This window comes from Salmo salar, chromosome 09 (genome assembly GCF_965601325.2).
Source record: "Salmo salar chromosome 09, fSalSal1, whole genome shotgun sequence".
In the NCBI taxonomy this organism is placed as follows: Eukaryota; Metazoa; Chordata; class Actinopteri; order Salmoniformes; family Salmonidae; genus Salmo; species Salmo salar.
Genome location: NC_138299.1, coordinates 22980564 through 23005360, shown reverse-complemented (window position 1 = coordinate 23005360; position 24797 = coordinate 22980564). Strand labels below are relative to the sequence as shown.

Sequence of the window (24797 nt, the reverse complement as noted above, 5' to 3'; positions counted from 1 at the left end):
CAAAAGCAGCAGCTGTTCTTCCTGGTGTCCACAAAAAAAAAAAAAACACAAAACACTGGTACACTTGTGGGACTATCAAATGTAAAATACAACGATATACAAACATTTTTTTTTTTTATTACAAAAAAATTATATCCATAACGCCCCTGTTTCCTAACTTTTTTTTTGCAGATTACAAGGATGGAGGGCCAATTTAAAAAGTTAAAAAAATAAATAAAATAAACAGGCCCTTGAGGAAAATGAACAGCTGGTAAGTATTTAGTCTTTGTGAATTAAGTTTGGGTAACTAACCTCCCAGGTAAGTCTTCCATCATTTTTACCTAACAGCCACATTCAAAAGAACAAGGAGTGACTAGACAGTTTACATCTTACAGGGCAGAAATGGACCAGGAACATTTGCATGTAGTCTACCTAATAATTCATATTAATTGTCCTGTAAGCACCAAGTGTATACATTGTTTGTACTGCATCAAAAACATGTGCTGTGTTGTGTCTGAACAACAGTGTTCTTTTTAATTAGGCAGTCCCTATGCTAACTTATGTACAAGAAAGAAAACAAAAAAGAAAAACAGAACTAAGAACCTACCCCATACACATTCAGCCATATAGTCTGAAATTGTGTTTTGGTAATGCCCTTTGGATACAGAAGAAAAAAGTAATTAAAATGTGCATGGTCTCAAACATACAAACTAGTTTTTATATAGCCTAAGAAGGCATCTTTCCCTCATGTGTCGTATGGATTGTTTGTGCTGGTGTGCAACTTTATTTACGGGTTAATTTTGACAGTTGATCTCTACAGAGAAAAATACATTACATTGATTGGAGTAAAGATCATTGAAATATCTAACTGCCATTGGAATGGTCAAACAACAAAATGTGCAGAAATGTGCCACTTTTGCTAATCCATGCTGGTAAAAATGGGACCCAATAAGCTTTTGAGAAATAAAAGACGCTCGGTCTGAACCAACTTAAAACATCCCCATTTTAGACATGCATGGCATTGTCACATATGTTCATGTAGCACTAATTCTGGAAAACTATTTTTGTGGTTGACCCTAATGATGCGATTTCACGACATGCCCCTCAACCCCCTTTGCTCATTGTAAAGTGATAAAATGGTTCATTTTGAAAATTGACTTAGCTAATGGCAATCATCGCATAAAAGCACTCAGAGAACATGAGCTCCATGGCCTTCGTTTCAAAGTAGTCTGACAATGTTGAAAAAGTCAGCCACCAAACAATAATATCATCAAGATATTTAGCCGTTTTCATTTTCCCAGTCATTCCACTGGGTCAGTGCCATATTTTCTTTGCAACTAAAACACAGCATTGGGGATAACAGAGAAGAGAGAAATGCTAAACTTCTTAAGCACAAATCTGGCCATTTGATGAAAGAATGAAAGCTTTCTAAAGAAAGCTGTGGCTAATTGAATTGATCCCTGTCCTAAGTTTATAGAATACACAGTCACATAGCAAAATAAGTGGCATCTAAAGTAGCATGGCATTCATAAAGTAATCTAAAGAATAACAATTAGGCATAACATTATAACCAAATGGTTGCTAACCTATCATTTAGTCATCATGTACCTGATTGTGGGTGAATGTTTTGATTGCCTTCCATAACTTTGTCCACTTTGGTCATTTCTGACTGGAGTGTACACAGCAGCATTTAAGCTCTGATTTCAGCCTCAGTTTGACTAATTTGGGTTTGGTTGCAAAGGCCATACTTCATCTGAACTTTTAGATTTTATTCCCAGCTATTATAAGTGGTTGTTCTCCTCCTGTTCCTGGAAGCTATGGTAATTTTTTCTCAGAAAATCTGCATCAATTATATTTCTGAAATAGCAGCTGCTATTTCAGCTATCAAGGAGTTTGGGAGAAATAAGGCCCGAATGGATAGGAGCTCAGTAGTGTGAAAACAAGACGGACAGAAACCTTGTTTCATACCCTGAAGTACCACTCTTGATTGTGAATGATTTCACAGTTCTATCAGTGATCATCAACTCTCTATTTTCTAGATTAAAGCAAGCATGTACATTGCAGAGAGGGAGCACAAGTAAAGCCTAGCTAGAATGGAGCACGCATTCTTCTGTGAAAAAGGTATGATGACTTTAAAATGGACAAATTATTTTGTACATGACAAATACACTTTAGGGAAAACTAGCCTTGAGCTAATCAAAAAGTATTGGATTTAATGGGTAAAGACGTTAAGGTGTGAAAAGCCTTACTGAGCAATAGAGAGGGGGGCGAGGGGAACAGTGAGTACTGTGTTCGCTGCAGGTTGGCCTAGAGGAGGAGGCAGAGCAGGGGATCGCCCAACTGCCTGAGGGCCCACAATGAAGCCGTTGTGCGAGTGTCTCCGCTGGCCAATTACAGGCTAATTTTACTGTTCAAACTGCACCTTCAGGCCAGGAGAAAAAAAAAAAGAGGCAAAATAAATAACATGGGAGGGAAAACAAGGTTATTATCTTGACCACACCAGTTTGTCTTCCTTAAGATAGTGTACATCACCTAAGCCAATGATGACATCCCAAGCAGTTCCAGAATGCCTTGCAGGGAAGAGGGTCCTGGTTTGGAACAGTGGGGAAGACCGCTCTGTGTACTGTATAGTTCGAAAGACCTCTGAGGACAGACTAGGTACTATATATATATATATATATATATATATATATACACATACATACACACACACACACACTTTGAAGTCTGTTCTTTTATAGTCTATAAATGATCTTCAACATTGATACTGAAGGTGGCATTTTTCATAGATTTTATTGCCATTTCTATACTTCAGTTCTTGGTGATTTATATTGTAGAAAGAAATATAACCTGTGTTTTCAGACCAATTTGGTGACTTAAGGCAAATTAAAACCAAAATCTTCCCCAGCATTCTAAGCTTGGAATTTGATGTCACTCATGATTTTCTCTACTACATCACCAGACCACTCCCTGTCCCATCACCAAACCCAGTGCACCGCCTTTATGCCATTTATACCTCGGAGAGTTTGGCACTTGACAGGTAAAACTGTCAGGCAGCTAGACAATGCATCGCACTTCATGTTCAAGAACAACGTTGGTAGCCTAGTGCCTGGCTGAGACTAAGTGGAGAACCTGAGGAAGATGACTGTCATTGGCTGAGGAAAACGCCTCCCTGGCACTGTATAAGGTACACCAGCCCCAATGGCGCCACAAACAGAACTGTAGGCATTTTCATGCACTGGCAGTGCCTGGACGAAGAATTATCATCTCAATAACATGTCTTTTTTAAATGGTTAAACACGTGGCAGATCTCCAGTGGACATATTTCAGATGGTGTTTCCCCTTTATTTATATTTGCTGACCCCATGTTTGTTTTGCTTGCGGCCCCTCATACCCCTCACCTCCACAGTGCGAGCTGGTGGCTGGTGGTTGTGGCATGTTTCCACTGGCTTCTGGGTTACAAGTCAGTGGCTTCCCCCCCCAGCATTTTCAGGCACTGTTTCTCTAAAGCAAAACCATAATCTCACCCATTATTTTGATTAATTTTTATTTTATTTTTTTATTTCACCTTTATTTAACCAGGTAGGCAAGTTGAGAACAAGTTCTCATTTACAATTGTGACCTGGCCAAGATAAAGCAAAGCAGTTCGACAACATACAACAACAGAGTTACACATGGAGTAAAACAAATATACAGTCAATAATACAGTAGAAAAATAAGTATATGTACAATGTGAGCAAATGAGGTGAGATAAGGGAGGTAAAGGCAAAAAAGTCCATGGTGGCAAAGTAAATACAATATAGCAAGTAAAACACTGGAATGGTAGATTTGTAGTAGAAGAAAGTGCAAAGTAGAAAGAGATAATGGGGTGCAAAGGAGCAAAATAAAATAAATACAGTAGGGGAAGAGGTAGTTGTTTGGGCTAATTATAGATGGGCTATGTACAGGTGCAGTAATCTGTGAGCTGCTCTGACAGCTGGTGCTTAAAGCTAGTGAGGGAGATGAGTGTTTCCAGTTTCAGAGATTTTTGTAGTTCATTCCAGTCATTGGCAGCAGAGAACTGGAAAGAGAGACGGCCAAAGGAGGAATTGGCTTTGGGGGTGACCAGAGAGATATACCTGCTGGAGAGCGTGCTACAGGTGGGTGCTGCTATGGTGACCAGTGAGCGGAGATAAGGGGGGACTTTACCTAGCAGGGTCTTGTAGATGACCTGGAGCCAGTGGGTTTGGCGACGATTATGAAGCGAAGGCCAGCCAACGAGAGCGTACAGGTCGCAGTGGTGGGTAGTATATGGGGCTTTGGTGACAAAACGGATGCCACTGTGATAGACTGCATCCAGTTTGTTGAGTAGGGTATTGGAGGCTAGTTTGTAAATGACATCGCCGAAGTCGAGGATCGGTAGGATGGTCAGTTTTACTAGGGTATATTTGGCAGCATGAGTGAAGGGTGCTTTGTTGCGAAATAGGAAGCCAATTCTTGATTTAACTTTGGATTGGAGATGTTTGATGTGAGACTGGAAGGAGAGTTTACAGTCTAACCAGACACCTAAGTATTTGTAGTTGTCCACATATTCTAAGTCAGAACCGTCCAGAGTAGTGATGCAGGATGATAAAGCGAGGACAGGATGAAGTCACCCCAGCTCAGTCCTTCTTCCATGTTCCAGCCTCCTTCCATTTCCTTCCATGCTCCATCCATTCCCTTCCATGCTCCACCCTCCTTCCATGCTCCACCCTCCTTCCATGCTCCACCCTCCTTCCATGCTCCATCCATTCCCTTCCATGCTCCACCCTCCTTCCATGCTCCATCCTTCTTCCATGCTCAAACCTTCTTCCATTCCCTTCCATGCTCAAACCTTCTTCCATTCCCACGCTCATTCCTTCCATTTGGCAATTAAGCCCCCCCCCCAAAACATTATCCATTCATCAACATGCCATTTAGTGGCTTTAATCAATTACGTTACTTTGGAGAAAGCCATATGTATATTTTCATGATGATCGCAGCCCTATTTTAAGACTAACCCCTCAACCATTCCTATATTTCCCACCCCTAGAAGACCAGTGAGCTGATGGAGAATGTGTCCCAGGTGAGGGCCCAGGAGATAGCAGCGCTGAGGGGGAAGGTGGGGACCCTGGAGCCGGCCCTAGGGCTCATGGTGGGGGAGTTTGAGAGAGACAGCACCGGGCCCTGGACAGCATCCAGGCCGGCCAAGTGGAGTTGGACAAGTTGCAGAAGCTGCTGGCCATGCGGGAGAAGGAGATGGGGCGAGTGAAGCGGCAGCCAGAGCATTGTGTAGCAACGCACAGAGCTAGAATGATTCTTCCAGGAGGTCCTGGGCAAGGTGAAGCATGAGATCCAGGCCTGCCGGCTGCAGTACAGGCAGGAGCCCCCCCGTAGGAGGATGAGTAAGGCCTGGTCAGGCAAGCAGGAGTACTCCTGAATCCACACCTTCCCCAAAACCCCTCACAGCACCAACAGTGTCTACACCGACCTGGAGGAAGCTGAGAAGTGGTGAGGCCTGCCTGCGGTCATCACCACCACTTACCGTACATTTCCCCATTTCTCTGTTAGCAACTCCTTGTCAGCTGTATATGATTCAGCAGTCATCTATTCAAAACAAACATTGTACACTGTTCAAAAGTTGACAAATAATGTCTAGACTGTTCCTACTAGAAAATCTATTTTTCCACCACACTTGTGTTTCAGGACAAATCTCCAGAACAACAAGGTTGACATCTCTGAACTCACGTGGGAGAAGGAGAAAGTGCTTAGACTGCCAAAATGAACAGACAGAAAGCAAGGTAACAGCTAGCTACTACAACGTGTGGGTCCTGTGTTGTCTGCCAGCAGACATGCTCATTGTTAGCTTCCCTCTTTTCTATTTCTACTGCATTCAGTTTAGATGATACCATCAATTTGGAATCATTAAACATGAAAACAAAACCCCTGGCACAATAAAGAGTTGAGATCAAAACGCAGTGATACCATAAGAAGCACGAGCCGTGCTGCAGTTTGAGGGCCTTTATTTGTGACTCCTTTTTAAATGTCTTAAACAGCTCTTTTGTCAGCAGAAGAGGATACCATAAAACATCAGTTAGGTTTAAACCAATTTTCTTTTCCGTCCAGCTGCTTAAAAAGAAGGAAGAAAGAGCCTGGGCACAATAGTAAAAATAGGGCCGGCCACAGAGTCCTGTGCTTGGAAACAAACATCTGGCCACGCCGATTTGCCTTCAGCCTCTTGGCCCCACTTCACGTGCACAAGGAGTTTATTTAGTTCTTTGAACGCCTGTGGTTAGGGAACAGCTGGCAACATGATTGTCAAGTTGAGTGCAGGGGATCTGAATGTATAGGGTGTATTGGAGGGCAGAGATGTACGTTAATGACAATGTCAACATTGTCCTGGCGTCTAGCCTTGCAAACAGAGCATTTGGCGACCTAGGATGAATTTACAGAGACCCAGTAGAGTATGAATCATAATGACTCTTACAAGGCATTTCTGCAGTATACAGCTAGAGAGAGCAGCTGCCACAGTATGGGAAACCGGTCCTTTTTAAAATCTACAGCATTTCAATCTACTCTTCCTTTTGCAGGAATCTGAGCCAACCTTTGGCGTTGTTGGCATCCCCAGATAGGAACCAGAATGACACAGATCCCGGGTAAGACACCAAAAACAATACTTGAATGTCCTGGTTTCTCTTTGTAATTACAAAGCTTCAGTAGATTTATTTGTCCCATAGAGCATGTTTAAACACCGGCAGTGAGACAGTGATTTATCAGACCTTGTAGATTTTTTGTTACATAATGACATATGCTTTGCAGAATTACAGAGGAGCCGTCCCTTGCGACCATCACCCAGGCGCCTGTGTATACCCTGCCCTCCAACCCCAGTGCCCTGTCGGATACCCAGAACACATGAGCTCCCCCACAGTCCCCTGTGGTGTTAGTGTCACGGTCGGGCTGAGAATTTTGCTGCTCCCAATGAAGTCTCCAGAATTATGTTGATGGTTTTGTGAAAAACTTGTGTGTATTTTCTGATCGTCATAATTTAAAGCTTACAAAAGGCATACTTTAACTTTTTTAATGGATTCAGGACAGAGAAACGATAAAGGGTTACATTTAAATGGATTGCTTTTTATTAAAATGTAACCTGTACTGAACGTAATGAAATATTGACACATGCAGGAATAACTGCACCACAGGATGTGTGCATAACACACATTTGTAAGATCCAGATGAACTGAATCCATGATTAATAGTGGCATCACATTCAGCAGCTACACATTCATCAATATCATAATGCTGTTGAGGCATCATATTTTGAACACTGACGTTGCATAGAAGAAAAGCTATAGTGAGTGAGTGAATGAATCTTGAGATAGCATTGAAAAAAAAAAAACACGTCTGTGGGTAATTAGCAACTAATGGCGACGGGACTGCACAGTAGTTTTGACATTTTTCGTCACAAAAGACATAGGAAATGTTTTCCTCCAGACCAGTTAGCGTCCCATGGTTGGCATGGAAACTGAAGGAGTTTGCACAGTGGCGTCTTCTGCCTTCCACTGTGAAGAACAGTTTTGATCTGTGTGTAAACCTGGATGCCCAGTAGAAAAACCCCTACAACTCATCCAGAACGCCGCAGCCCGTCTGGTGTTCAACCTTCCCAAGTTCTCTCACATCACCCCGCTCCTCCGCTCTCTCCACTGGCTTCCAGTTGAAGCTCGCATCCGCTACAAGACCATGGTGATTGCCTACGGAGCTGTGAAGGGAACGGCACCTCCATACCTTCAGGCTATGATCAGGCCCTACACCCAAACAAGGGCACTGCGTTCATCCACCTCTGGCCTGCTGGCCCCCCTACCTCTGAGGAAGCACAGTTCCCGCTCAGCCCAGTCAAAACTGTTCGCTGCTCTGGCACCCCAATGGTGGAACAAGCTCCCTCACGACGCCAGGACAGCGGAGTCAATCACCACCTTCCGGAGACACCTGAAACCCCACCTCTTTAAGGAATACCTAGGATAGGATAAAGTAATCCTTCTAACCCCCCCCCCCCCCCTTAAAAGATTTAGATGCACTATTGTAAAGTGGTTGTTCCACTGGATATCATAAGGTGAATGCACCAATTTGTAAGTCGCTCTGGATAAGAGCGTCTGCTAAATGACTTAAATGTAATGTAATGTAAATGTAAAGTAGAGAAGACAACTATAATATGCTGCTCTGTAACTATATATGTGGCATCATGACCATATTACATCACTGAGAACATTAAACGAAGCTGAAAATCTAGACTGAAGACAGTTGGCTTTGACCAGTTATCATTAGTTAAGAGGACCGAGTGGTTTACATCACTAGTCAGCCACAGAAACTCCAACCTTCATGTGGAAATTGCCCAGCATAAATTCCTGTTTGTCTACCTTACGTCAACTGATACTCGTTTGCCGTAGAAGTTTGTGTCTCCTCTGAAAGAACCTCGTGAGCCAGCGAAGGAGAACATGGGCAGAGGAACAGGGATAGGAACATTTATCCCAATCTGAAAAACACAAACTTTCATTACTGCACTGGAAATGCAAGCTGTTGACTCAAACAGGATCAGAGCAACTGGATGAGTAACTCTGGGAGAGGAAGGTGTACCAAATGCATGAAATTAGTTACATCAAACCGAAAACCATTGCTTGTGTTCAGTGTTGAAAAAGTTGCGTGCCAGAGGGACAGAAGTACTAAACAAAACATGTTGTTTTTGAGGCCACTGGAAACGCATGGTTGGTCGACAATGTTTGAAAAAGCAGGAGTAATTTTGGACACTGGAGTCAAGCCTTTTGGCTGAAGGAGCGAAAAAAGATGAGGCTTTTGTTACAGCAAGGTTTGTAGGCGATTACAGCACATGGCCTGCCCTACACGGCATCCTCCGTCATGTGAAGAGAAAACACTGAGTATAGCTGAGGCCCGCAAACAAATAGGGTAAAGTCGGGCCATATTTATGCTTTAAATATTTAACAGGTCCTAAGGAATCCCTTTTGAGTTTAATTTAAGATTCTCTCCTATAATCCTACCAGGAAAATGTCTTTCTATGTCCCCCTGTTTTGATTAAAAAGGCACATATTTGCTATAGCTATTTGTAGTCCACATGGGGCCAGGTGGTGAGGGGCAGAAGAGTTGGTTTTAGAGCAGAAGCAAACAAGGCTATACTTTTCATGGAAAATAATTATTGTTGAGTGTATGTTTTAGAACAGAGGTGCGATGTCCTCCTTGTTTAAGGTATAGACATGGCAGAGGGATATGAATGGCTCCATTTTCCCAGGACATAGGGACACACACAGGGGTCCACAGCCACTCACCTGGCCTACGTCCACCTCGTGAGTGTATTTGCATGCTGTGGCTGCGTTTGTGGTGAAGATAGCTGTGCTGTTGCCATAGGGGTTACTGTTGACCAGGCTGATGGCATCATCTAAAGACTCAGCCTCCAGGACCACCAGAACAGGTCCAGAGACCTCCTCAGTATAGCACTTCATCTGGGGCTAAGAGAAAATGAAAATGACAGATTCAGGATTTGCACAGAAATGAACGTAATTTTTGGCATTACAGCTTGTCATCTTCAAGCACACAAAAACTTACTGTGACATTGCCGATGATGGTTGGACCCAAAAAGTTGCCGTTCTCATAGCCCTCGACTTTGACGTTCATGCCGTCGAGCAGCAGCTGGGCTCCCTCATCCACCCCACTCTGGATCAGGCTGTTGACCCTCTCCTTGGCCTGAGAGGTCAGGGGCCCCACGTCCACTCACACCTTGTCCCCCGAGAGGGTTTCCGAAAATAACCTGCAGTGAGAACTCCCTTACAGCCACACACATTCACACAAATACCCCTTCAGCCACACATAAACACTCAAAAGCCCAGCCAGGGTGAGGGGCACCCAGCAGCACTCCCTCTAAAATGGCTGTTTAAATGCAGCCACACAAATTAGAGAGTATATCATTGCAAATAAGGGGCATCATTCATTCTTCTCCCCAACAACTTCCTTTCACAAAGACTTGATGCTCTGAGCTACTCTTAAGTGTTGGGCGCAAATGCCACCGCAAATTTGCAGCATGAGTGACTCAACAAGCCCTCTCTCCCAGCTCAGCCCCATCTGAAGTTATGGTACAGCAAAGAGACGAAACGTGGTTAGGGCTGCGTGGGTGGCTTTAAGAGGACTAAGCAGAGGGCCCATTAGGGCTGGATAGGGTGGGAGGTGTGAGCAGGGTGAGAGGGTGGGGTACCTGCGTTAACGCGCAGAGCCTTGGCACGTTCCACCAGTTCAGGCAGCCAGCTGAGGGCCTCGCCCACCAGGATGGCTGTGGAGAGGGCCATGCAGCGCTGTTCTGGTTCCCCGAACACTGCACCCACCAGCTGGTTCAAAGTCTTCTCCTTATTGGCATCAGGCATCACCACACCATGGTTCTTTGCTCCCTACAGCAGAGCATAAGGGGGAAATGTTTAGCCTCCTGTCCCTTGACCTGAATACCAAGGAGAGAGATCCAATTCAAGTAAAAGCCCATTACATCATGTCTTCATTGTGGTTGAATGCAGATTCAAACAGAGATGGTCTCGAAAGTTCATCCTCTTAAAGAACTTTAGTGAGCAAACAATAATAAGTACAATATTGTAAGTGTTTTAAATTATATCAGTGCATTTCATTTGTAGATAATAATTGTGGAAATGTGTTAAAAAAGATTAGACTAATTTCCACAAAGTGTGTAACTGGCTGTCTGGCTCAATCCCTGTTCCAGCTGTACAGCTAATCAGCCAAATTGGAGAAGAGAAGCAGAGAGGACATCCTTCAACAACCGTTTCTAAGCCAACACCGCCACCCTCTGTTTATTTCTAGAAACACCATATGTATGTCAGACTCGCCATGTTGGACTGTACTCTTGCCGTTTTTGGATCCCCTCTCATAGATGTACTCTCCAGCTTGGTTGGAGCCCACAAAGCTGATGGCTGGATGATCACAGTTAAGGTATACAGCTGGGAAAGACAGGGACTTATTTTAGATTGAGCACTGACAGGCCAGCCATAATCAATTCATAATCTCTGCACTTCGTAATACAACAACGATGTAAATGCATGAGAATCAAAGCATAGAGACACATTGAATAATTCAAATCACATTAGTAATGCCTCCAGATATATCTCAAGAGAACAGCAGGCATGTAGCTATTCTCTTACCGTCCTGCCGGCCATGGATGATGTTCAGGGTCCCGTATGGCATCCCAGCATCCTGCAGCATCTTGGCCAAGAGCATGGTGCAGGCTGGCACCATCTCTGAGGGCTTCAGCAGGTAGGTGTTGCAACACGCCATGCCAACGGGGAACATCCACAGAGGGATCATGGCGGGGAAGTTGAAGGGGCGATGCCGGCACACAGCCCGATGGGCAGGCGGCATCTTTTGGTGATGGAGGGTCTTCCTCAGCATCAGGGAGTTGATGCTGCATGTGTGCTCTACCAAATCAAATTGTATTGGTCACATACACATATTTAGCAGATGTTACTGCGGGTGTAGCGGAATGCTACCACCTCTGGAGACGGAAGTGGATGTTCGTCAGAGAGAGAGAGAAGAGCTGAGTCAGTCAGAATGTGTGTCACTATCCTTCACATGGAGACTGTCACAAGCGATAGACCCAAGATCTCTTTACATTATTTAAATGTCTAGGTCACTAGTGGAAAGATTAACCATTTCCTTGGCTGCATCACAAGTATCCACAGAAGCTTGTAAACCATATCCCCAAATATTTCCCTTCGGAAAGGCTGGTGCACATGAGACTTATGCAATCCTCTGAACACATCCCCCTCTGCATCTGCCAGGGTCTCGCCCTTCTCCAGAGTAAATTCTCCTGGCAAGCTCTTTCTGTAACAAGACACACACCATGAGTCAACACACACACCAAATCAGCTTCCTAATTTAAAATTAGTAACTTGCATTAAAGTCAACCCGAGCAACAGTAAGGGTAAACCAATTGTATAGAGGCATGCTAAATATGTAGGGAATAAATGTTTCAAATGATAGTGCTAGGGCATGCAGGGGTAGTCTTTAAACCCCATAATATGACAAAAACAATGTGCCAAGTTCATGTTGCTAAACGTGCAATGAAGAGTGGATGAGATTTTACCTTCGCTTCTGTTTATTTTATTTAAATTTAACTAGGCAAGTCAGTTAAGAACAAATTCTTATTTATACTGACGACCTACTCCGACCAAACCCGGACGCTGGGCCAATTTGGCGCCGCCCTATGGGACTCCCAATCACGGCCGGATGTGATACAGCCTGGATTCGAACCAGGTACTATGGTGAAGCCTCTTGCACTGAGATGCAGTGCCTTAAACCGCTGCACCACTCAGGATTGTATTGTACTTCAGAACAGGTTCTTATCCCTGAGGTGTTACAGACTTACAATGTTGTCCTTAATAAGCTGCTGATAGTGCACAAAGATCTGTTGGTGCGCCAAAATGGAGGTTTCAGACCAGGAGCAGTAGGCTTGTGAGCAGGAGTCCACAGCAGCCAGCATCTCATCCTGTGTAGCCTTGGGGACACAAGCTATCACCTCATTGGAGGCCTGTGACAGTCAGAGGGAAGAATACATTAGTGGGTGAACTGCAATCTGATTATAAAACAAAAATATTTGACTGTTATGAGCTGTGTGCTGAGCTTGAGCAGATAACTTCAACACATTATGATCGGACAACTGACAAACCACCATTTGGAGCCATTTCATCAAAAAGATGGCCATCTAGAGGAATGTCTGAGAGGAATGCTCTCAAGAGTCATTCTAAACCTCTATGATAATCAAACTGAAAGCAAAAGGCCAAACGAGCAGTGTCAGCTAACTGACCTTTGAACATTCATGCAAAAGCATGCTTGAGAATTATAACTGGAGATAAATGTCAAGAAAACAGCACAACAATATATACACTCAAAAGTCAAGCTTTTTTTACATAATAGTAATGGGCCTTTAACCTTCTTATTGCTGAAAGTCAAAGCTCACTTAACTGGTTAACCGGCTAAGCAGACATTGTAGCTGCACCTTACTGCAAAGTGCAGCGGCAGACCCATCCAAGGTTTGTGCATTGTGACGTTCTATGTTGCACTGAGTGAAAAAAGAATAAAGACTGCTAATACAAACTTTCCATCGATAAACAACTTTGTGGTAGGATGTGGGTAGAAATGTAAAACATGTTACATTTAAATCGGTTTGTCATATACAGTCGTGGCCAAAAGCTCTGAGAATGACACAAATATTAATTTCCACTAAGTTTGCTGCTTCAGTGTGTTTAGATATTTTTGTTAGATGTTACTATGGAAGTCTGAAGTATAATTACTACCCGTTACAATTTCATAAGTGTCAAAGGCTTTTATTGACAATTACATGAAGTTGATGCAAAGAGTCAATATATGCAGTGTTGACCCTTCTTTTTCAAGACCTCTGCCATCCGCCCTGGCATGCTGTCAGTTAACTTCTGGGCCACATCCTGACTGATGGCAGCCCATTCTTACATAATCAATGCTTGGAGTCTGTCAGAATTTGTGGGCTTTTGTTTGTCCACCCGCCTCTTGAGGATTGACCACAAATTCTCAATGGGATTAAGGTCTGGGGAGTTTCCTGGCCATGGGCCCAAAATATCCATGTTTTGTTCCCTGAGCCACTTAGTTATCACTTTTGCCTTATGGCAAGGTGCTCCATCATCCTGGAAAAGGCATTGTTCGTCACCAAACTGTTCCTGGATGGTTGGGAGAAGTTGCTCTCGGAGGATGTGTTGGTACCATTCTTTATTCATGGCTGTGTTCTTAGGCAAAATTGTGAGTGAGCCCACTCCCTTGGCTGAGAAGCAACCCCACACATGAATGGTCTCAGGATGCTTACTGTTGGCATGACACAGGACTGATGGTAGCACTCACCATGTCTTCCCCGGACAAGCTTTTTTCCGGATGCGCCAAACAATCGGAAAGTTGATTCATCATAGAAAATTACTTTACCCCAGTCCTCAGCAGTCCAATCCCTGTACCTTCTGCAGAATTATCAGTCTGTCACTGATGTTTTTCCTGGAGAGGAAGTGGCTTCTTTGCTGCCCTTCTTGACACCAGGCCATCCTCCAAAAGTCTTTGCCTCACTGTGCGTGCTGATGCACTCACACCTGCCTGCTGCCATTCCTGAGCAAGCTCTGTACTGGTGGTGCCCCAATCCCGCAGCTGAATCAACTTTAGGAGACGGTCCTGGCACTTGCTGGACTTTCTTGGGCGCCCTGAATCCTTCTTCACAACAATTGAACCGCTCTCCTTGAAGGTCTTGATGATCCGATAAATGGTTGATTTAGGTGAAATCTTCCTGGCAGCAAAACCCTTGCCTGTGAAGCCCTTTTTGTGCAAAGAAATGACAGCACGTGTTTCCTTGCAGGTAACCATGAATGACAGAGGAAGGACAATGATTCCAAGCACCACCCTCCTTTTGAAGCTTCCAGTCTGTTATTCGAACTCAATCAGCATGACAGCGTGATGTCCAGCCTTGTCCTCATCAACACTCACACCTGTGTTAACGAGAGAATCACTAACATGATGTCAGCTGGTCCTTTTGTGGCAGGGCTGAAATGCAGTGGAAATGTTTTTGGGGGATTCAGTTCATTTGCATGGCAAAGAGAGACTTTGCAATTAATTGCAATTCATCTGATCACTCATAACATTCTGGAGCATATGCAAATTGCCATCATACAAACTGAGGCAGCAGACTGAAAATATATTTGTGTCATTCTGTATGACTGTACAACCACTATAATGAACAGTTTATTATAAAAGTATTATTTATGTTATTAACTCACCACTGAGGAGGAGTAACATGCGCCCAACCTTCTGGTAGAAAGCAAGAGGTTAGCAATTGCTGCAAATAATAATAACGCATGAGTTTATGCATTTATTGTGAATAGTATCATTTCAACTCTCAGCTATATAGCATTAGAAGCAAAGTAGATGCACTAGGCCTACTACCTCATAGGGGGGTGGTTCTGATACCCAAGCTGACAAGGTGAAAAATCTGTCTATGTGCCCTTGAACAAGGCACTTGCTCCAGGGGCAGCGTACTGTTATGGTCAGACCCTGTAAAACACAGGTGTCAAACTCATAACATGGAGGGCCAAATGTATGAGGGTCTTCGCTCCTCCCTTGTACATGATTTATGAATTATGGTCACTAATTAGTAAGGAACTCCCCAAACCTGGTCTTCTAGGGCTTAATTGAAAGGAAAAAACAAAAACCTGCAGACACTAGGCCCTCCAAGGAATGAGTTTGACACCTCTACTGTAAAACAACATTTCACTGCACTGTCCGGTGTATGTGACAAAAGCAAATATCATTTTTACTTCCAGGCCTCTTGTTAGGACAGGATTAATGTACAACTACGGCAATCCGGAATGTCATAGAAGTGCAACTGGGACATAAAAGGTGAATGTCGGGGTCAATTTCACAGTGATTATTGGATGGATTACTAAAAGCTGAAAATGTATGAATTAAACAATTTAGCTGGACAGCACACATGGGAGTCATACTTCATCCCGTCAGTAGAGGATGCCTGGTTGTTTTTTTAAAAGTGCTTTCCTCACCATCTTATAAAGCATGCCCCATTCAAAAAACGTAGAACTAAGAACAGATATAGCCCTTGGTTCACTCCAGACCTGTCTGCCCTCGACCAGCACAAAAACATCCTGTAGCATACTGCATTAGCATCAAATAGCGCACCGCGATATGCAACTTAGCAGGGAAGTTAGGAACCAATATACACAGGCAATTAGGAAAGCAAAGGCTAGCTTTTTCAAACAGAAATTTGCATCCTGTAGCACTAATTCCAAAAAGTTTTGGGACACTAAAGTCCATGGAGAATAAGAGGACCTCTTCCCAGCTGCCCACTGCACTGAGGCTAGGAAACACTCACCACCAATAAATCTACATTAATTGAGAATTTCAATAAGCATTTTTCTACGGCCGGCCATGCTTTCCACCCCTACCAACAGCTCTGCACCCCCCGCAGCTACTTGCCCAAGTCCATTGTCACCAAAGCCCCATATACTACCCACCACTGCGACCTGAATGCGCTCGTTGGCTGGCCCTCGCTACATATTCGTCGACCAAACCCACTGGCTCTATGTCATCTTTTAGTCTTTACGAGGTAAAGCCTCACCTTCTCAGCTCACTGGTCACCATAGCAACACCCACCCATAGCACGCGCTCCAGCAGGTATATTTCACTGGTCATCCCCAAAGCCAACACCTACTTTGGCTGCCTTTCCTTCCAGTTCTCTGCTGCCAATGACTGGAACGAATTGCAAAAAAGTATATTAAAAAATGTAATCACTGAAGCTGGAGACATATCTCCCTCACTAACTTTAAGCATCAGCTGTCAGAGCAGCTTACCGATCACTGCACCCATTCACAGCCCATCTGTAAATAGCCCACCCAACTACCTCATCCCCATATTGTTATTTTTTTGCTCTTTTGCACCCCAGTATCTCTACTTGCACATCATCATTTGCACATCTATCACTCCAGTGTTAATGCTACATTTGAATTATTTCACCACTATGGCCTATTTATTGCCATACCTCCATAATCTTACTACAATTGCACACACTGTACATAGACTTTTCTATTGTGTTATTGACTGTACGTTTGTTTATGTGTAACTATGTGTTGTGTTTTTGTCACACTGCTTTGCTTTATCTTGAGCAGGTCGCAGCTGTAAATGAGAACTTGTTCTCAACTGGCCTACCTGATTAAATAAAATGTGAAATAAAAATAAAATATAGCTGCACACCTTGACAGAGAGCGGATATGATAAGCACTTAAAAAAAACAATAGCAGGAGGTTGATTTGGTACCCATTTCTAAGGAGGAATGCTTCCTAAAAGTGACCTACAGAATAGTCGATAACAAGACATGCGCCAAGCCACGACATCTATCATTTTGTAAACAAAGTGAAACCTATCAAAAGCATTTAGTCGTCATTAACTCGTGGGTAAAGCATTATAACATGATTTCTTACACCTTTCTTCAAAAGTGATCTCGATACAGTCCATGCCATGATGAAAATGTGTTTATTGCTCGATTTATCCCCAAATTACGTCCCTGGCCAGCGGTGTCAGCAGAAACACCCTTCCTCACCTACATCGAAGAAAAGAGGGAGCGGTCTGGAAATAGCTGATCACTTATTGGCGTAGAACACTTCCCACAAAAATATGAACCTTATTGGCTGAAATTACAATTGTATTAGCCAATCTCTATGTAAAATTATAGACGAGCCAACTTTTTAGAAAACATTTATAAAGCGCAGATCCGTCTTTTTGACAACTCGACTGGGTTATTTATGGTCCACCACAGACAATAGCTGAATATGGTCCAAAGATAATGATAGAGGTCTCTAGTGGCCAAAAGGCTGTTTTAGAATGGGCAGCGCCACTAAGGGCTTCCACCATTTTAAATGTAGTCAACTGGGTGGGACGTCTACTTTTGTTGGCTGATCCCTTCTGGTGACCCTGTTGGAGTCTTGTCCAACCAGGTCATTAAGGAGGATTTAGCCTATCATGAAGAATAAAATGTACTTCTTTAAAATCGAGATATCATGTGTAGCGCCATTGAGGCTGTCGCCGACGCTATAGTTGCACAGCTACAAAAACGAGTACTCTACCTATCTCTATGATGTGGTCGCCTACGCTATATAGGAAAAGTACCTACAAATGTACAATTAGTTGGCGCTAATTTTATGAAACACGGGGGAATTTATATAATCAGCATAATATAGTTAACGTTTCCGTCTTGCAGTATTGCGCAAAACCGCATAATAAGCTGTCATCGAAGTATTCTGTGACATGTAATGCCACATCCGCTGTTAAATGCACAACAAAGTAATAGTTTGTCTACTGTCTCTAGCCTACCTACCCCTTTTAACCTGCAATGAGTCCCTCACTCTTGTCTCACAAAGGAACAGTATCAATTATTGCTTGCAACGTTTCAGTACTAGACACTGAAACGTGGAATGAATTGAAGATGCCGGGAAAGTGCTTAGTCATAGACAAAAACCAGAGAGGATGGTATTTGGGCGCACATTATATTGGCTGCAAGGAACAGTTGTTTTCGTTATCATTCTGGAGTAACAGAATTTGCAGTAGTTAAATGCCTGATCTGTCTGAAAACTATGGCAAATCAAACCAAGGTGAATCAATGAGGAACGTTAAGTATGATATGAGAATATGACGTATCACGTGCACTGATGTACTTTTCTTTCCTTTAGCCCATTATTCATGAATATTTTAGGAGTTCGTGCTCTTGGAGGGTGTTATGGGTGTAAAATGGCACAGTGATGCCATCTGTTGGTAAATGTTAATTACTGCAACTCCAGTGTTTTTACCGGTGTGCTTGAAATACCCGGATGTATTGCAATATACTGAACAAGACTGGGTTACTCGCGTCAATCTCGTCATTTAACATTCAAACAGAGGGTTCGAATCAGCAAGTACCTTTTGACTATGTATAGTCCACATCTCTGCCTACTTTACAGCATAAGAAAAGTGTCAATTCCTTTTGACACTGGAAATAAATAACCTACGTTGCTTCTTCCAGCTTTTGCGCTGAAAGGTATTGAATTTGACCAAGTCCCAGCATCTTATCAAAGATGGGGGTCAGCAGGTAACTTCCTTACGCTTTTGTTTTTAGGAAGCGGTATTGAACATCAATGGTGTAAAATATATATGTTCTCATACTGTACACATCAATTTACAGAACAATACAAGGGGTTAAACCCTATGCAACAAGTGCCCGCTGTCCAAATTGATGGCATCACGCTGTCACAGTCGGTGAGTCCAATGATGTTATTGGTTTGTCTTTGTTTCAACAGTGATGTACTTCTGATACACTGATAAAAGTTAAGACAACTTAAATCTAGCTCCAAATTCTTCAAATGTAACATTGACAAGACTCATCCACTCACCCTCAGCTGGCAGTGATCCAATACATTGAGGAGACCAGAACAGGACACAGGCTTTTCCCTGCAGACCCAAAGAAACGTGTGCATGATCTCTGACCTTATCGCCTCTGGGATCCAGCCTGTGCAGGTAAGTGAATTACACCACAAAGAAAGTGGATAAACAAGAGATAAGTATATAACAAATTGAAGGCACACAGTCCGCTGCAGATCTGACCAAGTTTGCAAAACAAACTTTGTTTACTGTATGGACATGTTTGAATTGCCATTGCAACAATGATGACTGTAGAGCTTCTCAGTCACGTCTGATAATTTGTATTTCAGAATTTGTACGTGCTACAGAAGATAGGAGCCGAGAAGGTGCAGTGGGCGCATCATTTCATCTAAAAAAAATAGCCTTACATACAATACCAGTTTCGCTCTAGACAACCATTCCAGTCCTGATTAATGTCCCTGTGTCTTTCAGCCCTGGAGCCCATTTGGAAAGAGACAGCTGGCAAGTACTGTGTAGGGGACGAGGTGAGGGGACACTCATCACATCACATCTCTTCAAGTTTAGGAATTCTTGAACTAACCATGTTTACCTTTTAGATTTCCATGGCAGACATCTGTCTCGTCCCTCAAGTCTATAATGCTGAACGGTAAGGCAACCAGTCATTCAGAATTGTTACAGAAGAACACCACAGTATGAGACCGATTCGTCGCTGAACATACAACCCACATGACTTGTACATTTGCCCAACAGGTTCAAAGTGGATGTTGATCAGTTCCCATCTATCAAAAGGCTAAACCAAACCTTACTGAAGGTAGATGCTTTCAAAGAGAGTCATCTGTCCTGCCAACTAGACACACCTGCTGAAATATGTACATGAGAACCCCTCTGATGTCTAAGGGAGCCAGTATTGCCACCATCATTGAATGCTTCTATAAAATACCTTTGTCTTTGGTTTCAATCTCATTAAATAAGACAATCTATTACCTGTATGATGAGAAGTTTCGTTATTTTAATATTCATAATCACCCATCTACACAAAATATGCCAATGCTGACCAAAGTGGATTTGTTAAGGGAAGCAATACAAAATGTAAAAACATGAACAAATAGTGATGTATTAAATCAATAAAAAAACATTTACTGTACAAATTCCCAAGTACCATACTAGCCCGTTACATGTTACTGTAGAAGTTTATGGAAAGTGAAAGTGGCTGCACTTTGTTAAATAATCGGTTTTGTAAAAAAGCTGAAGTTCAACTTACTTAAATTCAAATAAAACAGAAAATTGATTTCAGCTCTACCATGTGATAACACACACATTGATGAGAAAATATCTAAAAAACAGAAGAGATTGCTTGTCAGATCTGATGTGTATACCATCTTCTCAATGGGAAAAATGCCACTTAAAACAAATGGGCCACGACCCATAATGTGAAACACCACAATGGGATAAAAAGGCATCACTTGCACCATAACTGACAATCAGCCCCCCCCAGGAAAAAAAGCTGATCAGATAAGACTACAGCACAGATCAAACAAAGGGGCCTAAAGCAGCCACAATAAAACTAACTGAAGACTTGATGAAATCTAAGCCAAACGTAACAGAGCCTTTACGCAGAACAGAAAATACCAAGGACTCAAAAGTCCTTGTACGAGTTCCGCCCATGGCACATTCATATTATTTAGAATGTGTAAACCAGATACATGGATAAAAAGTCAATTTATTTTCATTATTTCCCCAATAAGGTCGTTATCGTCTCCCCCTAAGATCCAGTCTCTTATTCTACAGGGATCTCCACTGTGCACTTCATTGTGTTATTGTAGAAGGTCCCAGCGCAGTCGGAGCCCCCAAACACCAAGAGGGTGCAGTGGATGTTGGCATACTCTCCCTGCTTCTGTTTATCAGCATCTGAGATGACAGAGCCTCCCAGATTAATCACACTGTGTCCAGCACAAGGCCTGGCACAGAGCAGAGGGGAGACCACTGAATGCCACATACTGGTGTCTGAAAAGAACCAAGACAGGCATTTTTATTCAGAGCAAATGAAAGAGGCTGGATTACCATCAACTTTCTTAAAAAATGATAGTCCTTGGTGAGTGTGTACTCACCCGTGTTGAAGATATGAACGTCCTGCAGGGCTCCAACAGCACTGCAACCGCCACTGACCAGCATCCTGTTGTCTGATACTGGCAGTGCTGCATGATATCTGGCCACAAAGATGACAGGGCAACGTTAACTTAGTGAAAAGGAATTTCTACACCAATGTACATCGTTGTTGTTTACAGATACTCAGCAATAAATATCAGATTAAACAAATGGCATAGAATTAAATGGTTGCAATATTGGTCTGTGTGGCAATATAGACATTTTTCATCACACCAAATACTTGTTGATGTCCTAGATATCTGAAATACGAAAAATGGCAGATGGGCATTGTGTTCATATTTTACAAGGTTTGTTTTGTATATGTTCTCACCCTCGAGGCAGCGGTGGCATGTTCTCATATTTCACAGCTGTGTACTCCATGAAGCCTTTTGCCAAAAATTAAGAAAATGACATTTGAAGATCGTGGCAACTAGCTTTTTATATAGAGTACTCCACATCACCACTGTCAGTGCCTTACCGAGATCCAAAATGTGGAGGTCGTTTAGGTAGGTTGCAGTCTTCCTGCCACCAAAAATGAGCAACTGGTTGGACAAAAGCGTGGTTGTGTGCCTGTAATGTAAACACAAAATGTGTTTATTAAATAAGCACTGTCGTCCTGTAATGGTTAGATACAGTAAGTGAAATATTCTAATAGCCCAATGCCTTGTCTACAGAAATATAATCAAGGAACACTGACCCAAACCTAGGTAGAGGTCGGTCCCCCTCGACAATGGGTTGGTACCAGAGCTCAAACTCTGGGTTAAAAATGTACAGAGCATTACTGCAGGCCTTGACTCCAGGACAGCAGCTTGGGTGAACCCCCCCAAAAACAAAGAGCTCTTTCTTATAGATAGTTGCAGAGTGGTAGGCCAACATGGGGATATCACCTCTTGCCTAGAGGAAGAATTTCCACAAGAGAGAAAATCAAACTTTTCATTTGAAGGTCCTTAAGGTCAATTAAACTATAAAGTGACAAGTGGCACTGGACAGGACACTCACTGTGACAAGCTTCCACTTCCAGGTTAGAGTGTTGAGGATATAGAGGTCGCTGTAGCGCTGGCCCTCCCTCAGGCCACCGTACACGTAGACGACCTTGGAATCAGGGTCATAGGTCGCAGAGTGGCCATGGGCACATGGGGGGACAGGTCCAGAGGTGGTGGAGTTCATTGGGAACCAAAAATCGTTGTCTGAGAAGATAATGTTGACAATCAATTTGATCAATTAAATGTGTGCTGGGCATTTCAAGATGCCAGGTAACAAATATTTAAATTTTGGCTCCAAATTGTTTTATACAAGTTATTAAAATGGGCAACTCATCTCACCTATCTCCAGTTTCCATAGGGAGTCCTCGCAGTGAGTCTGGTCAGAAGCTTCTCCTCCAATGACAATGGCCGTCTCAGGATCACTCAGACACATGGTGTGGCTCCAGCGCTTTGATGGGCAAACTGAAAACAAAATATCCTTAATGTTTTTCATTCAGCAGAATAGCTGCTATTTGAAATAAACAAATCATTTCATGGCGAATTCTGTAACCTGCTCTGTAGTTGGTCTTCTTCATTCCAGTCTTCTCAACACTGTTCCCTCTAGATAACTTGATTTTTTTGGGGCTAGATGCTCGACCAGTATCCTCCTGAGGAATCATTTCAGGGCTCCACGCGATGCGACCCCTCTTCCCAATCACCGTCCGTCTGGGGGTCTTATCCTTCAAATACCATTAAGATAAAAAAAAACAGGTTACATTTCTCTCGCCCCACCACTCCCTACTTGGAAAGTTTCTTATTCAAGCATGAGCCCTACCGTAAGCGAAATACAGGGTTTCTCAGATAAAGTGGAATCATCGATTTCTGTCTTGTTAGCTTTGAGTTCGGCATAGCAAATGCTGTCTCCTAGATGTGAGGAGTTGGGGGTTGTAATCTGCAAAGAGTGACATATTTGATTTCTGTCTCACTGAACTACAATTTTAATGACAGTGGAGACCAGAAAAATGCCTCAAAATCAAGAGTGTAGTGACAGGTCTACTAACTAGTGGATAACCCTGCAATTTACCCTCTGACTCCCAGAGGTGTTGAGCAGAGTATGGGAGAGATTGCTGTTGTGCTCAACTGGGCTGGAATGTTTTCTTGGCACACATGGAGTATTGCTGTTGAAACTGGCTTCATTCTTTTTGAGGAAAGAGTTGAATAACATCATTTAAGACACTGGTACATTATGTAGGCTGTTATTAATCATTCCAGAATCCTTTGCAAAGACCAATGTAGTATCTGGTCAGTATTTAATTGATAATGTGAGATGTCACAACAAAGTGACACCTGTCACATTAACAATATTGAAAATGTACCGAATAAAAACGCTGGAAACCATACCTCTCCACAAACAGTGAGCAAAACCTTCCCATATACTCCTCTCCTCCCTTTCTCTGTTGCCTCTTGGACAAGGTCAGCATTCCAATCTCCCTCCCAAGTCAAGCACCTTTAAAACAAGCAATATAGACCTTGTATGCATTTTTGCAATTGTTATTAATTAGAATGCATATAGGGCTAATGTACCTTGTTTGGTCTGACAATGTACCAATCCTCTGCGGTTTCACGTCCTGGCTAACCAGAACATCAACTGAAATGGTTGTCTCGCTAGATAAGAACCGCCATTCCCCAAGACTGAATACAACAAGTTGTTTGGGCAGTGGCAATGGAACATGGACCTGGTGGCACTGGCGATTGGATTTGCTACAATAGATACGGACAAACATTTATGCTGTGAACTACAAGGATGGAGATTGGGCATGTCTGTAATGAATAACGATGGCTCAAATTGGGAGTTGCTGCGTGCCCACTTTCAAAATTTCAGCAACGAAATACCTGATAACTACCTGATAAACTGACGGGGTGCATCGTTTAACGACCAGAGGACGAAAAAATGTAACCGTCCCATGTTGATTTCCTCTGAAGTGAATCAGCAAAATTGCAGATTTGCGTTAACGAAGATGGTCCCAATATCACCAGGACAAATCGCTCGCCAGTGCAAGTGAAAGTGGCGTGTAATTTATAAACTGCGCACCTGTTATCGGCTCTATTGGGTTGCAGTGTGCACAGATCTAGGGTCAGTTTAGTCTCAACCCAGTCCAAATCTTCACCATTATGCGGGCCGACTTTACCCTGCTGTCGTGTGACCTCGTTCTATCCTCATCTGATTACTTTTTGGAACAGCTCAAAATAAAACTGTTGATGGATGTTTCATCAGCTGTGTTATACTTACATCAACTCCCTCATGATTGTTCTTAATGGAGAATCATGGGACAAACTCCCATAAGAGCATAGGCCTTAAGCTGTATGTGTGAGATAGGTCAGCTCTTATGATCAAATCCTATAGCATTTATGTAATGGTCTCAATCTTAAACAATTCAGTTTATCCAACTGATTCCGTCATTTCAGCAGCTGCAGGATAACAAAACAAAATCAGATTATATTTGTCACATGTTCCTAATAAACCAGGTGTAGTAGACCTTACAGTGAAATGCTTCCTTACAAGCCCTTTTTACCAACAATGCAAAAACATTTTTAAAGAAAGAAAATATTTGCTAAAAAAATACACAAAAAAATTAAGTAGGAAAAAAACTGACACAATAAAATAACAATAACGAGGCTATGTACAGGGGGTACCGGTCCCGAGTCAATGTGTGGGGGTACAGGTTAGTGGATGTA

General features: G+C 42.8%; 1 protein-coding gene, 1 long non-coding RNA gene and 1 pseudogene across 3 annotated transcripts; 1 reads left to right on the top strand and 2 right to left on the bottom strand.

Annotated features, from left to right (window-relative positions):
• Positions 1–7086: 7086 nt before the first annotated feature.
• LOC106610924 (methylmalonate-semialdehyde/malonate-semialdehyde dehydrogenase [acylating], mitochondrial-like) lies at positions 7087–12845 on the bottom strand (annotated as a pseudogene). The gene is made up of 7 exons (XR_014378646.1): positions 12836–12845; positions 11175–11447; positions 10843–10973; positions 10209–10418; positions 9586–9756; positions 9309–9488; positions 7087–8503 (listed from the first exon to the last, which is right to left on the bottom strand). The product of XR_014378646.1 is annotated as a methylmalonate-semialdehyde/malonate-semialdehyde dehydrogenase [acylating], mitochondrial-like (transcript).
• Positions 12846–17976: 5131 nt separating this feature from the next.
• On the top strand, positions 17977–19478 carry LOC106611094 (uncharacterized). Its single transcript, XR_014378721.1, has 5 exons — positions 17977–18664; positions 18758–18831; positions 18972–19089; positions 19284–19319; positions 19426–19478. It is a non-coding gene; the product is annotated as an uncharacterized LOC106611094 (long non-coding RNA).
• A 472-nt stretch (positions 19479–19950) lies between these two features.
• On the bottom strand, positions 19951–24270 carry zgc:163014 (uncharacterized). Its single transcript, XM_014210844.3, has 13 exons — positions 23966–24270; positions 23646–23822; positions 23463–23568; positions 23146–23259; positions 22897–23013; positions 22633–22801; positions 22422–22544; positions 22099–22286; positions 21797–21993; positions 21578–21669; positions 21431–21485; positions 21063–21160; positions 19951–20958 (listed from the first exon to the last, which is right to left on the bottom strand). The coding sequence occupies exons 1-13, from the start codon at positions 24025–24027 to the stop codon at positions 20732–20734; spliced, it is 1725 nt and encodes a 574-aa protein (XP_014066319.1). The 5' UTR covers positions 24028–24270; the 3' UTR covers positions 19951–20731.
• Between the last annotated feature and the right edge of the window lie 527 nt (positions 24271–24797).

Coding starts and splice junctions, on each gene's coding strand:
- zgc:163014 (XM_014210844.3), bottom strand. CDS start 24,027: ATGGGACGGTTACATTTTTTCGTCCTCTGGTCGTTAAACGATGCACCC. Junction 23,823..23,965: donor GCACCCCGTCAGTTTATCAG/GTAGTTATCAGG, acceptor TATCTATTGTAG/CAAATCCAATCGCCAGTGCC. Junction 23,569..23,645: donor ACATTGTCAGACCAAACAAG/GTACATTAGCCC, acceptor CTTGTTTTAAAG/GTGCTTGACTTGGGAGGGAG.